Source organism: Plecotus auritus (genome assembly GCF_963455305.1).
Source record: "Plecotus auritus genome assembly, chromosome: 2".
Taxonomy (NCBI): domain Eukaryota; kingdom Metazoa; phylum Chordata; class Mammalia; order Chiroptera; family Vespertilionidae; genus Plecotus; species Plecotus auritus.
Window position 1 is genome coordinate 15,032,113 of NC_137771.1, and position 14,815 is coordinate 15,046,927.

Consider the following 14,815-nt stretch of genomic DNA (forward strand, 5'->3'; position numbering starts at 1 on the left):
GGTCTGTTCACCCTCTAGATCTGGCTTATATGTCACCTCCTCCGAGAAGCCTTCCTGGATCCTCCAGGTGGAGACAGTCACTTCCTCCTCTTCCCCTTCATGCTTTTAGCTCAAATGTGACTCATGAATTCATTTCTCCGTGTGCTGACGTTTCTCTTCTGGGCTGAGAGTTCCTCTAGGTGAGGCTGTGTCTGAGTCATTTCTATACCACGGTGCCCGAGTCAGGGCCTGGGACAGAGTATACTTCTTGCAAATATTGGCTGAAAACCCTTTCTCATCTTCCAACGTGAGTGATAATGGGCCTTAGACTCAGGGGAACTCAGGAAGCAGTGGGCTCAGCTGTGTGAAGGACACGCCTCCTTCGGTCATAGAACCGAGACCCCGAACATGGCCATGCCCACTCCCATCTCCACCAGCTTGTTCAGGAGACACCTGCCACCTCCCCAGGAATGACATCTCCTGCTTTTCGAGCCCCTTTCAAGTTCTGAGAGCTTCCACATTGTTGTGGCATTAGCTCCCCAACACATGCGAGCTGGACAGGAGGTCTTCAGCCCATTTTACAGAATAGGAAGCGAAGGCAGGACTGGAGAGATTACGAGATGTAGCTAAGATCGCACAGTGAGTTAGTACAGGGAGAGGGAGCTAAGCCTGGAGTGTAGGCTTCCCACTGCAGGCCTGAGCTCCTTCTCATTGTAGGGCCCCTGCCCTCCCACCTCCTCTCCTGCTCCCCTGCCCCCTGCCCTGCCTCCTGCCATCATCCTCTAACCCTGGAGATCCCCAACTGGGAGCAGCTGCCTTCTCATGCCACCAGGATCATATTTTTACAAGTGCTGGCTCCCTGGTGGCTCAGTCTTCTAGCCCCAGGCTGGCTGGGAGGCAGCTAAGAATAACCCCTTCTGAGCCTCCCCAGCAGCTGCTGCTCTGTTTGGGGGGTGGGCAGGGCTCAGGGTCTGTGGGGCTTCCGCTTTTCTAAGGCAGCAGAAACTGCTGGGGGAGGGACTGGGCTCCTGGAGGATGTTGGGAGTGAGGAACTCACACTCACGTAACCATAGAGATGAGGCGAGGACCCTTCTCTCTGGCCCCAGTGTCTTACCAGGTGACCTGGGGTGCCGGCGAGGCCTGGATGGTGCAGGTCAGCAGGACCGTGGTGTGCTCCCAGACAGCGTGGGAGCGAAGTGGGATCCAGAACCAGGGCCCCCGGCCGGAACACAGCTCCCTCAGCTCTTTGGCCTCCCGAACCTTCTCTTCTGTCTGGAGGCAGGAGAAGGTCTGTGACCCCTCTGAGTCTGGGCACCAACTCTCCCCCATCTTCACGGCCACCTCTCCTTGACACCCGGACTCTGGAGTCAGATCCACATGAGCTGGAGCCCTTCAGCAGCATCGGAGAGGCAGTGCGGCCCATGATCTGTGGAACCAGCGGGCCTGGGTCACGGCCAAACGCTGCCACTTCCTAGCTGTGAGACCATAGGCAAGTCCTCAGGTTCCTCTTCTGATAACAACATTCCCCCACCCTCCTGTGGGGCTGGAGTGAGGATTCAATGAGTTAATATGTGAAAACCATGGGTGTTGCTCTCCTGCCCAGGGAGGGCGGACGGAGCGTGACTTCAACCCCGGACATTTGTCAGGAATAGATTTCCTGAGGGCCTGCTGAGTTCTGGGCCCTGAAAAGTGACTTTAGAAGCTCAGGCTCATTTAATTTACATCTCAGCACGGGGCTGGTACAACCACGGGCATCTGTTTGGCAGATGAGAAAGCCTCAGGAGGAATCAGTTGCTTGTCTAAGGTCACACAGCGGGGGGGTGAGGGCACCGGGATTCAAACCCGGGTCCACGTCCAGGGCCGGGGTTCTTTGCTGATGTCCAGCTGCTTCTTGAGAAGGGAGTAGAGAGTCCAGCTGGTGTGGCTCAGTGGTTGAGCACCAACTTATGAACCAGGAGATCATGGTTTGATTCTTGGTCAGGGCACATGCCTGGGTTGTGGGCTTGACCCCCAGTAGGGGGCGTGCAGGAGGCAGCCGATCAATGATTCTCTTTCACCATTGATGTTTCTATCTCTCTCTCCCTCTCCCTTCCTTTCTGAAATCAATAAAATATATTTTAAAAAAGAGAGCGAGAAGGGGGTAGCGTGAGGTGGGTGGCATGTGATGGGTCCCAGGTCTCAGGCCCCTGGGGTCCCCAGCCCATCCCCTCACCCGCCGTCTCAGCGCCTTCCGGTCGCGGCTCTGGCGCAGCAGCCACTGGGTCCGGAGGAAGGCGATGTCTGTCCTCTCCAGGTCATTGCCGAAGCCCACGCGCTTCTGCCCTCGCTCCTCCAGCTCCACGGTGGAGGTTTGGCGCCTCAGCTGGGCCTCCCTGTGGCGACAGAGGACCTCAGTGGCTGAGAGCCCAGCGTTGGGGAAGGGCGATGCCACCCCCACGCCCAGCACTGTATTTTACGCTCCTTGAGGACAAGAGCAAATTTTAATCCTGTCTGGCCTCCAAAATACTGTGAATGGGTCCTGCTTACAGTAGGTGCATAATAGCTGCTCTCAGTATGGTTTGCAAGGCCCTTTCACAAGTCATCGTTCCTCCTGTTTTCACTGCAACTAAGTGGACAGGCATTCGTCTCGCCATTTTATTTTTATTTATTTATTTTTAATATATTTTATTGATGTCAGAGAGGAAGGGAGAGGGAGCGAGAGATAGAAACATCAATGATGAGAGAGAATTATTGATCGGCTGCCTCCTGCAGGTCCCCCACTGGGGATGGAGCCTCAACCCGGCAGCTGCTGCTCTGTTTGGGGTGGGCACGTGCCTGGACTGGGACTCAACCGCGACCTCCTGGCTCATAGGTCGACGCTCAACCACTGAGACACACCGGCCGGCTAGTCTTGCCATTCGACAGGACAGACACCTGCGGCTCAGTGACTTGCTTCAGGCCAGCCAGGGCCAGGCCCCAGGCCGCCCAGCCCAGGGCGCGGCCTGCTGATGTTCTCACACTCAGAGGCCTTTCCAGTCTTGGGACTCATGTCTGAAACTTGGGCCTCCTTTACATGCTCCTCCTCCCCAAAACCCCTCCCGCACCACGTGCAACCGGCTGGGGAAGGGTGGACCCCCACCCTCTCTCTTGGAGCGGGGCGGGGGGGGGGGTGGTCCCTCACTACTGCCTGTGGACTCAGGGCCGCGAGGTGAGCTTTGTGGCCAGACAGCCCTGGACTTTGACCTTGGTCTACCAGGGGTGGGCAAACTTTTTGACTCGAGGGCCACAATGGTTTCTTAAACTGGACGGGAGGGCCGGAACAAAAGCATGGATGGATTGTTTGTGGGAACTAATATAAATTCAAAGTAAAGGAGCGGAGGGGAGAGCAAGAGAACCCTCCGCTCTTTCGGCTCCACGGGTCGGATAGAACAGCCGAACGGCCCGCGGGCCGTAGTTTGCCCACGGCTCTAGCCCCTTTAGTCTAGATGTGTAATCTGGGCAGCTTGAAGCGCAGAGTGGGCGCCCAGGAGGGAGGCGGGGGCCTGGATGGGACGGCCCCTTTGAGCCGGGCTCTCTGGAAAGAAAGGTCGCTTGACTTACCAAGACATCTCGGAGGAGGCCGTGAGAGCCAAGGCGGCTGCCAGGGCGTGGTCTGCGGCGCTGAACTGGTACTCTTCCTCACTGCCGGAAAGGGAGGCAACGGCGGGGGTGTGGCTAGGGGTCTGGCTGGGGCTCCCTGAGTTTAGGGCAGCAGCTACCCACCTCCGCCCCAGAGGCCAGCAGGCGTGGCTGGGGCTCCCTCCTCAAATTGGGGTCTCAGGAAGCAGGGCCATGCCTCCCCCTTCAGACTGGAGTCTCCAGAGGACAAGGCTGTGCCTCCTCCTCAGACTAGGGACCCCAGGGGTAGGGCAGTGGCTGCGGGGGTGGGGGGGGGGGTGTCCCTGATGCTCCCACCTGCTGCGGAAGGTCCGCCTCTGCACCGAGGAGCCCATGTGCAGGCTGTGCTGCCGCTGCTCCTTCTGCTCCTCCTCCTGGCGGCGTTCCACCCTGTGGACCTCCACGGCCTGGGGGGGCTGGGGCTCCCCCACATTTCCAGGGCTATGGGGCAGAGTCATGGCTGCGAACACAACAACCTGCCAAGCCAAGGTTGCAGGGTCACTCCACCAGGCGTGGGCCCACCCCATCCCCACGCGGTCCCAGAATCCCGGGGAGGTCTGTGGGTGGTGGGGTGCGGGTTCTCTCTCCAGTGGGCAGACAGGGGAATGGAGGTTTGAGAGGGAGAGGGACTTGCCCAAGGTGACGGAGGCGGACTTTGCGCCCCGAGCCTGGCTTATCCACCACCCCACGCGTTCCCCAGCTGAGTGAGTAGAGCCCCGCTTTGGGGATCAGGCTTCCAGCCGCAACTCGGTCCTTGCCGCGCTGTGTGACCGGGGGCAAGGCCTTGCCTTCCCTGGGCCCAGCTTCCCAGATGATTGATGGCTGTAATGTCCAAGGAGTGTTCCAGGACTCAGGATGGGCAGCTGTCCTTGCTCTGCTCTCCCTGCATTTGCCACACGCAGTCCTACTCCCGAGCCTTCGCCTACACCGCTTTCCTCACCTGGAGCATCTTCTCCTCCTGCTGCTTTTCTATTCACACTTCAAAGCCCAACCTGAGCATGCGTAAGTGAGCACAAAGGCTGAGTGTGGAGACTCTGGGGCCACCCCCCTCCCCCACTGTGATCGCAGCTTCTCATTCCAGTTTACAAGTGTGTGACCTTGGGCATGACTGTATGACTGGGTTCCTCATCTATAAAATGGGTCTATCTTCCTCTCAGGTGGTTGTAACGGTTTGATGAGTGCCCAGCACATAGTAGGTACTATCTAAGTGACAGACATTAACATTATTTTTCTCAGCGCTGCCGAAAAACTGCAGGCCACTTGGACTTCCCCTCCTCTAATTCCTTTTGCACTTTTTATCTGGACTTCACAAGTTAGCTCTGACTCAAAAACGTCTCCTCTCACCATTCAGTTACTTCATCTCTGTATGAAGTAATTGGATGGTGAGAGGAGACAACCTTCAACAAGGTTGTAAATGAATTAAAAGTCGCCACAGCACGTGCTTGCTCACTGTGGGCCAGGCCACATGCTAGGAGTTTTCAGATGCATGGTTCCCAGTCCCTACAACAGCCCAAATCACACGGCGGCACTGTCATCAGCCACTTTACTTGTGAGGAGGGGAAGTGCTTGCCCAAGGCCACTCAGCAGGCGGTGGCGGGGCCACGATGGCACCCTGGTCTGCCCCACTCTGAGCTCTCTCGACCTCTACGCCACATATCTACTCAGGGCCAGGCCTGGGCCGAGGCTGGGGACACGGCGGGCCACATGGTCTTTCTTCTTGTAGGGGGGTCACAACCGAGTGGGGTCCCCTTTGTATTCCCGAGGCTCAGGTCTGGAAGCCTGATCAGGTGGTGCCCAGGGGGGTTGGATCCAATGGGTCTGAAAGAGGCTCAGGGATCAGGGAGCGAACCCCGGAGAGGAGGTGAGGCGAGGCGGCCCCGCGCTCGCTGCTGTGGGTTCTTGTGCTGAGTCCCCTCCCAGAGGTGGCTCCGTGTCCCCCCGAGGCCCCTCTGAGGCCGAGGCTCTGGGATGCTTGGAGAGTCCCCTGAACGGCTTTGATAAGCTCTCCAGGTGGGGGTTCTGGGGGGCAGGCCTCTGACCTGGGAGGGTCCTTGCCCGGCTTAGACCTGATGCAGACCCTGGACCGGAAGAAGCAGACGAGACTAACACTCCAGCCCGGTGCTGCCTGCTTCCATGAGGCCCAGCTCTGGGGGTCCTGGCCCCGCCTCCCCTGAGGGGCGCGCGCGCGCTGTGCGCGGCGCGCGCGCCGCGCGCGTGTGTGTGTGTGTGTGTGTGTGTGTGTGTGTGTGTGTGTGTTCTGACCTGGTGTGAACAGGGCACCTGAGGGACATGTCTCTAAGTTCATGGCATGGCAGGAGGGCCCACTGGCCTCCCCGGGACCCTGGGCCTGAGGCCTGTGTGGGGTGTCAGGGCTCAGGCCGCCAAATGCCACCCTGGTGGGCACTTACTGACGCCCCCCGGTTCCTGACGGTGTGTTCCTTTGTGTGTCCACAAAGAGCACCCAGGAGAGACTGGACCATGAGGGGTGTTGGCCGGGGCCAAGGCTGCCCCGAAGCTTCCTTGGCCTCGTGCCGTGACCTAGGCTGACATAACAGGGCAGCACCCGTGGGTTCCCCTCTGGTCGTCCCCGAGGAAGAGGGTCTGCCTCACCCCGAGAATGGCTATCTCCTGCTCCTTCTCCTCACAGCCGAGAGGAGAGCTGTGGGTGCCACCCTGGGGGCGGGGGGGGGGGGGGGGACGGCTCTCCCGGGACACCGTGGCCCTGGCTCCACCGCTGAGGTTTCACGTTCCCTGGCGTCAGTGGCTGGCTCCCTTCCCCATGTTCCAACCCAATTAGCACAGTGCGTGGGCCTGGCCCCCATCCCTGACCTCCTGGGCCTCCCCGAAACCAGACGCCCGCTTTAGCGGATGAGCCATCGGTTCTTTTTAAAGCGCTGACTGAGCTCAGGATTAAGCATCAGGAGCCCCGCCTCCTCTGCCCTCTTCCCAGATGCTGTGTGTGCCTGGTGGGGAGGGTCTGCGGGGTGAGGGCTGGTGAGAAAACCGCCCCCCTTGCCCTCTCCTGGGGGGTGGAGGGGAGGCAAAGCTGGGGCTAGAGGTCCTGCCACGTGGCCACTTGCCTCCCAAGCCTCAGCCTGCTTTTGCACGGCCCTCTGAGAGGCAAGGTGAGGGAAAGAGAGGTGCTGTGGGGGGTGGGGGGTGGGGGGTGGGGGGGAGGGTGTGCAGCTTTGTGCTGGGCCCTGAGGGCGGAGCAGAGACAGCCTGTCAGCCGTTCTGCCCTGGCTCTACCAGCTTCTAAGAGGCAGGAATTCTGACCTTGCTGCTGAGGAACTGAGACCGTTTCTGTCCCGTCTGGCCTCAGTTTCCTGCCAGGGAACCAGGCTGGGTGAGCGCCCTCGGACCCTGTGATTTGGGTCCAGCGGGCTGGCTCTCTTTCTGTCGCCGGGGCTGTCATAGGACCGGGCACGGCTTAGGTTTGCTGGGCCTGCAGCCCACCCTGCCCCTGCCATGCAGGCCCCCCCCAGGCCCCCCAGGGGGCTTTTGTTTCTCAGCTTTCACATCTCAGAGGGCTCCGCTCAGAAGACCCCCGACCACACAGCGGGGCGGGGGTGGGGGGTGGAGAGAGACCCCTCCCACTTTCACTGGGTGCTGCCTAAGCACATGTCTACCTTCTCTTTCCAGATCTCTCCAGCACACACACACACCCCACACCACCATCCCCATCCCCCCCCCACATCACACACACACACACACACACACACACACCCCACACCACCATCCCCATCCCCACACACACATAACACACATATACCCCACAACACCATCCCCACCCCCCACCCCCCCACACACATCACACACACACACACACCCCCCACACCACCATCCCCACCCCCACACACATCACACACACACACACACACACACCACCATCCCCACACCCCCCACACACATCACACACACCCCCCACATATATCCTTCACACCCCACACATCACACACATACACACCCACCACCACCATCCCCACACCACACACACACACACACACACACACACACACACACACACACATCCACATCCTTCACATCCCACACATCACACACACACACCCCCACACCACCATCCCCACCCCCCACACACATCACACACACACACACCTACCACCACCATCCCCACACCACACACACACACATACACACACACACACACCATCCCCCCCCACCACACACACATCCTTCACACTCCACACATCACACACACACACCCACCACCACCATCCCCACACCACACACACACACATCACACACATACACACCCACCACCACCATCCCCACACCACACACACACACACACATCACACACATACACACCCACCACCACCATCCCCCCACACACATCACACACACACACACCTACCACCACCATCCCCACACCACACACACACACATACACACACACACACCATCCCCCCCCACACACATCCTTCACACCCCACACATCACACACACACACACCCACCACCACCATCCCCACACCACACACACACACACACACACACACACACACACCACCACCATCCCCACACCACACACACACACACACACACACACACACACACACACACACCACTTCCCAGTGAGAAGTGAGGGTCTGGCTTCCTGGAGGGTCCCTCCCACCCTGTCCCAGGAGGTGCTCACAGCAGCAGCCTGTCCACTTGGGCGTCTCCGGGAGGAGATTCCAGAGGACGGAGGATGCCTGGTGTCTTCTTGCCCTGGGCTCAGCAGGACAGGAGGAGAGTGTGATCCCGGAGCCTGCACGGGCCTTAAATATAGCAGCTGAGACAGTGATGACAATGGATGGGGACTGTGAGGGGGGGCGAGGGACGGGCCGCTCCCTCTGGCCAGCATAGCTCAGGCAGCAGCAACAGGTGGAGCTGTCCCCGCCCCCCGTCCCCCACCCAACCTCCTCCGGCCCAACTCCAGCCCCCATGAGAGTGGAAGGAGGGAACAGCTCAGGCTGGTTGTATGGAAAGCTGACCGGGGAGTCTCTCAGCTGCCGGGAGTTCTGATCTGAATTCTCCCCCGACTGACGGGGCCTTGGGGAAGACACCAGCTCCTCTGATCTGATTCCCCGCCTGAAAAATGGGGACAGTGAGACTGGGCACCCAGACTTCACGAAGACAGTGGAAGGCATGTGCTGAGAAGTTATCACTGGCTAAAATGGAAGTATGTGGCTTTTATTTTTTAAAAAATATTGATTTCAGAGAGAAAGGGAGAGGGAAAGAGAGACAGAAACATCAATGATGAGAGAGAATCATTGATCTGTTTCCTCCTGCACGTCCCCCACTGGGGATCGAGCCCACAACCCAGGCATGTGCCCTGACTAGGAATTGAACCATGACCTCCTGGTTCATAGGTCGACGCTCAACCACTGAGCCACGCCAGCCAGGGTATGTGGCTTCTTGTCTCTCTACCACCCCCAGCGGCTACTTGCCTAGCGCCTGTGCAGTCACGGTCATGTGTGTATGGGGACGTGGCATAGGCAGAAGGGAGTGGGGAGGCCATCTCTTCTCACTGTCCAAATTCCTCAGGCTCCCCGAGTGGCCGCCGTGGGACCCTTCTTCCAGCCTCCCTACACCCGCTCCCTCAATCCTTTTCCCTCACAGTGGTCATACCTGCCCTTTGCCAGGCCTGGTGGGCATTGAGAAGGCAGACGTGAGTAAGATAAGACCATGATGTGGAGGCATCCAGACGGGGAGACAAGCAGCTACAACAGGGGAGATCGGGGAGGTACCCCTGAGCCAGGCCTCAGGGGATGACCAGGTCTGGGGAAGGCTGTCCCTGGCCCCGTCCTGGGGCCTCAGGGGCCCAGCAACACTGTGCCTGTCACTCTTCCTAGTGCCTTAGGGCCTCTCATGAGAGAGAGAGAGAGAGAGAGAGAGAGAGAGAGAGAGAGAGAAAACACAAGTGATTTCTCAGCCAAAATCCAAAATCTCAGTCTCCTGCTCCCCCCCCTTTTTTAACTTTTTCTACTAATATTTTATTTGTATGCTGCTGCCAGTGTATATAAAATAATCATTGTTGTGAAATAGAAATTCATGAAAATTTCTATTAGGTAGATGTCAAGGACCGACAAAAGCAGAAGTTTGTGTAGTATGGCACATGTTATAGGATAAGCTTTTTGTACAGGCTTCAGATTTAGGTCTCTTTGAATAGTCACTGATTCAAGAAGAGTGGTTTAGAACACCTTCAAATTCATTTCACTACAGAAAGGAACAAGCTTTCTGGGGTCTGAAGGGACTGGTACTTGAAGACACTCCCGTCAGCAGGGGGTCACGTTGAGCATTCTGCAGACAGAATTGTTTCAGACGTGCAGCTGGCTGGCAAACCTTCTCGCGGGTGAGCCTGGCTCCAGCCGGAGCTGTGGAACCACTTTCTTCATAGCGGTGACGCTGGAGGAACCAGACCTGGTGCCGGGCAGATTGGTCGGTAGCGGGTCACCAGTCGTGGGTCCGCGGGGCCAGACAGCGGGGCAGCGACCCAAGGCTGAAAGCCCCCTTCTAACATTCTCCCTTCCCCCTGACGCAGTGTTAGAGCATCTTTTGGGGGGACACTGGGCAGCTCTCTCCCATTGAGCCAACCTAAGGGCTTCCCAAGACCCACATGTAGACATTCGCTGTGAGGCTGGGTGTGAAGGTGTACACACTGCAAAGAGGAGCTCGGGCTTCCCATCCGGCAGGAGACAAGCATTTGGACTGGTCCTGCCACCCTTCCCCCCGAGGGAGCCTGGTGGGCGGGCCACCACTTGCTAGCTGTGTGGCCGTGGGAAGTCACTAGCCATATCTGTCCAGTGGGGTCAACAAATCCTGCCTTGCAATCGGATTGCAAAGATTCACCTAGGAAACCCGAAGCCTGCAGCACAGGGCCTGGCACCCAGTAGACAGGTGTCTGCTGAATGAGAGCCCCGCCGACAACTGCGTGACTCCAGGGCCACTGAGAGCCTTTTCCTACCCACCCGTCTGCTGACCAAACCCCAGGGATGGCCCCCTCCTCACAGGCAGGCCCTGATGTGCCTTATTGTGAACACAGCCAGCCCTTAGGTCAGGAGGCTGAGCGGAGGTTAGACGTGGAGTCGTGCAAATCTTGGTTTAAATCCTAGTTCTGGTACCTGTACTCACTCACAGACCTGGGCCTTATTTTTTGTTGTTGTTTTGTTTTTGTTTTTATTGACTTCCGAAAGGGAGAGGGAGAGAGAGATAGAAACATCAATGATGAGAGAGAATCCTTGATCAGCTGCCTCCTGCACGCCCCCTACTGGGGATCAAGCCTGAAACATGGGCATGTGCCCTGACTGGGAATCGAACTGTGACCTCCTGGTTCATAGGTAGACACTAAACCACAAGCCACACTGGCCGGGCAAGGGCTTTGTTTCTTTAATTGGTAAATTGGAGATAAGATCTAAGACAACAGGGAACTTGCCTACCTCTTATTCGCTTTATCCCTAACCCCAAGAGCAGTGCCTGGCATACAGCTGGGCCCTCGGTGTCTGCTTGTTTAAAGATGAATGGATGAATGAATGAACAAACACTTATCCTGCAGGATGAATGTGAGGTTACAATGTGTAAAATGTCTGCTATAGTACGTGACTCATGGCTAATACTTAGGTTAGCTCAAAGCATTTCCTTCTTTCCCCTCCTTCCTTCTTTTCCCTTATATTGCCTTCCCTGGGCTTATGCACATGTAGGATAGTTCTTTGACCCCACTTCACCTACCAGCCACCCTGAACCTCCTCACCATTTTTCCAGACAGCTGACGGCTCTCCTGTGGTCTTGTGGAGAGCTGTCTGGCCCAGTGCTTCTCCCCACGACCTCCCTTATCCTGCACTCCCTCTATGGCACCTGCACTTCAGGTTATTACCGGTCACTGTTCTCCTCACACTTACAGGTCAAAATGGCTCTTCCTCGTGCCCCTCCATCTGCAGAGTGGGAAGGGAACGTGGGCTCAAGCCGCTGGGGAGCTGAGCAGGGGGCTGGGTGTCAGAGCTGTGTCCCCTGTCCTGCCAGACGGGCGCCAGCAGGCGAGGCCGGGTTGTCTGTATCTCTCCGTCCGTTCCTGCCTCGGCTTGTTGTTTTGTCTATCCCGCTTTCTGGAAGGCAGGGCAGGGACAGCAACAGGGACAAGCCTTGGTGTTGACATCTGGCCACAGCTTCCTGGTCCAGGCTGACACTCAGACTGGGAGGGGCCAGAGGGACCTGGTCTCCGGGGACCTGGGAGGAGCTCCAGTCCCACCAGCCCCTCTTCTGTGGCTGAAAACTCAGGCAACCAACCCCTCTATGTCCCTGGGGTCCAGGGCTTGAGAGGCGGGGGGTCTGCAGGCAGCACAGACTGAAATACCACCCAAGTAGCCCTATCCCGTCCAGGGGGTACAATGGGGGTGACTCTAGGGAGGTGATTCGAGGCCATGGACAGGGAAACTGTTGGTATAAGGGCACTATTCCCTCAACATGTCTGAGGTGAATCGCTAAAAATGCTTGTTAAAAATCCGGATTCCCCAGGAGCCATGGATTTAGCAGGAAGGTGTGTGTGTGTGTGTGTGTGGGGGGGGGGGGGGGCGGGACTAGGGAAGTTGTATTTTTATTAAGCTCCCAGGGGATTTTCAGGATGAGGCAGGTTTAGGAAACAACCTGGGCAAGTCACCTCCCTGAGCAACATTTCCTCTTTTGCAAATATCAATAATACAAAATGAGTCATCACCCACTGAAACCAAGGGGCCACATGGTTGAGTTCCTCCTCATCTCCGACTGCTACTGTTCCTTTCCTCCTGGGCTGGGCTCTGCAAGGCCTGGAGGCAGGTGGCAGCTTGGAGATTCCTGCTAATGGGTTCAGGGCCTGGGTCACTCAGGAATGCCCAGGTCCCAGCCCCACTCCGGGGGCCTGGGACACTGCCCTCTAGTGGTTGTGGCTGTAACTGCAGGCCTGGGCTGCCTGCCTAGGAGACCAGAGACCTGCCGGTTGCAGCCTGCAGCCTGTTGGGGGAGGAGTCCAGCCTGAAGAGGGTCACAGTACTCCATCATTCACCTCCCTCTACAGGCACTCAGACTCCACCCTCAAGAGTCATGGAGTCCTTGGGGCATCTGTCACTCCGAGGAGCTTACAGAGCTTTGTGGCCCTGTGAAGTGGAAGAAGGTTTATGGTTTTTAATAAAAAGACACCTCTGTGTTGTCCCGTCCCACTTACCTGGTGAGAGCAGTCCAGCTGTGAAGCTGTTGTTCATTACTTAACAAGGTGAAGACAGACAACCTTTGGCCAAGTTCACCCCAAGTGACAGGAAGCAGACTTGTTTGCAGAGTGGGGAGAGGGGGAGCATTCATTAATGTCCACTTAGTGGCTGCTAAGAGGAGAATGGGCCTGGGGTGCTCGGGAGGGCGGCCCACCCCTCACTTATGGAGATATTGGGCCTAAACGGGCAACGCTGAAATGTTAAATATTAATTACAAACAGATAAGAACACCACCACCTGGTGCTTGTCGCAGGAGGGGAGGGGGCCGTCCCTGGGTTCAGGGGAAGGAGGACACTGTACACTCTCCAGAAGGTCACACCGAGGCAGCAGGACGTTGGTCCTGTTTCTCAGAAACTTTCAGATCCGGCTTTGTGACAGGGACCCCATTGGGCCCTCCCCTCCTTATGTCTCATCCTCCAAGAATCCAAACTGGTGTGCAAAGTCCTTTCTCTCGGTGAGAACAAAAAGCACTAGGTTTGAGCTCCGACCGCGTCACGGGCTCAGTGGGGCCCCTGGGTGAGTCCCTTCTCCGCTCGGGGCCTCAGTTTTCTCATCTGAGATGCAAATGGCACAAAGGGTGTACCGGCACCCCGAAAGCACAGAGCGGCCCTTTCCCTACGTGAGCAGATGTGGGGGCAGGAGGGCGAGGAGGCAGGCCTGGGGGCTCCAGGCAAAGGGGCCCCCTGAGCATGCCGACACCCCCAAAACAGCTCCCACTTACAACCTCGGGAAGAAGGTTCCACTTGTCCCTAGCCAGGGGTGGGCAAACTTTTTGACTCGAGGGCCACAATGGGTTCTTAAACTGGACCGGAGGGCCGGAACAATAGCATGGATGGAGTGTTTGTGTGAACTAATATAAATTCAAAGTAAAGGAGCGGAGGGGAGAGCAAGAGAACCGGACAGAACAGCCGGATCTGGCCCGCGGGCCGTAGTTTGCCCACGGCTGCCCTAGACCCTGCTTCTGGAAGGCCCTGTGATCCCTCCCATCCCTGGCTTCCTCCACCAGAGAGACCAGCTCCTCTGGCCTGGCCTGGAGCAATCCTGGAGGAAGCGGGATAAATTGAGAAAATGCCTTATCTGAAGCCAACGGAACTGGGGCAGTGGGTCCTGTGCTGTCTGATTAAAAAAAAAAAAAAAAAATCACAACAGGAAGTAGCTACCATTTATTGGGCACTGCCCCTGAGCCAGACACTATTACACACTTTACAGACGGTATTTAATTTCACCCTCACCACTACCCCGTGAGGTAGGAGTGCCCATACCCATTTACCAGTGAGGAAACGGAGGTTTTGAGCGCTGATTCATTTGCTTGAAGTCATCCAGGTGGTAAGTGGTGAGGCTGGAATTTGCACTCAGATGGGCTGAACCCGAGGCTGAGTTTCCAAAGTCGTGAAGTCAGTACTGCTGTTGGTGTGTCTCCTTCAGGGGCCACGTGGCCCATTTCCTTTCCAGCCCTGCTCTCAGGATGGGGTCTGAAACTCCCTCCACGGGAAGGCCCTCCCTCCCGGGTGGACCTGCATCTCCAGGCGCAGCCTCTAGCTGAGGAATGAAGTTGGAATGCTGCGACTTCAGGCAGCAGCCCTGGTTGGGAATGAGCCCCAGGCCGCACCCCTCCCTGGAGTCTTGCCATGGCGCTGCTTCTCACCTTGGCAGAAGCGCATGTTGTTCTGGTTCCTGCCCAGCCTGCTGCGAGGCATCCTTTCCCACTCCTTCTCTCATCTGGGGAGTCAGAGGAGGCAGACCCCCCGCTCTGTCGAACTAGATTATGAAGCTGTCCAGGAGACGTAGGCTCCTAGAGAGCCTTGTGCCCAGCGTATTAGGAGCTGGGCCCCAGCCTCGGGAGTCCCCCTGCGTTACCTCCCCGCACTGCCTGTCCCGCCTTCCCTGCAGAGCTCTGCGTACACACTCATTGGCACACACACACGGGCACGGGATGCGTGCCCGTCACTCCCCATCTGATGT

At 57.4% G+C, this 14,815-nt stretch overlaps 1 protein-coding gene and 1 pseudogene across 2 annotated transcripts in view; both read right to left on the bottom strand.

The window, feature by feature from the left end:
• MYOM3 (myomesin 3) overlaps positions 1-4,073 on the bottom strand; it is a gene marked incomplete at its 5' end in the record, with an annotated part of 47,402 nt that extends 43,329 nt beyond the window's left edge. The window contains 4 exons of the mRNA XM_080656211.1: positions 1,094-1,251; positions 2,192-2,351; positions 3,559-3,639; positions 3,913-4,073. Coding sequence (XP_080512337.1) covers positions 1,094-1,251; positions 2,192-2,351; positions 3,559-3,639; positions 3,913-4,073 — 560 coding nt within the window. The remainder of the gene's footprint in view (positions 1-1,093; positions 1,252-2,191; positions 2,352-3,558; positions 3,640-3,912) is intronic.
• Positions 4,074-9,836: 5,763 nt separating this feature from the next.
• On the bottom strand, positions 9,837-10,140 carry LOC308242684 (guanine nucleotide-binding protein G(I)/G(S)/G(O) subunit gamma-5-like; annotated as a pseudogene). The gene has a single exon. The product of its transcript is annotated as a guanine nucleotide-binding protein G(I)/G(S)/G(O) subunit gamma-5-like (transcript).
• Between the last annotated feature and the right edge of the window lie 4,675 nt (positions 10,141-14,815).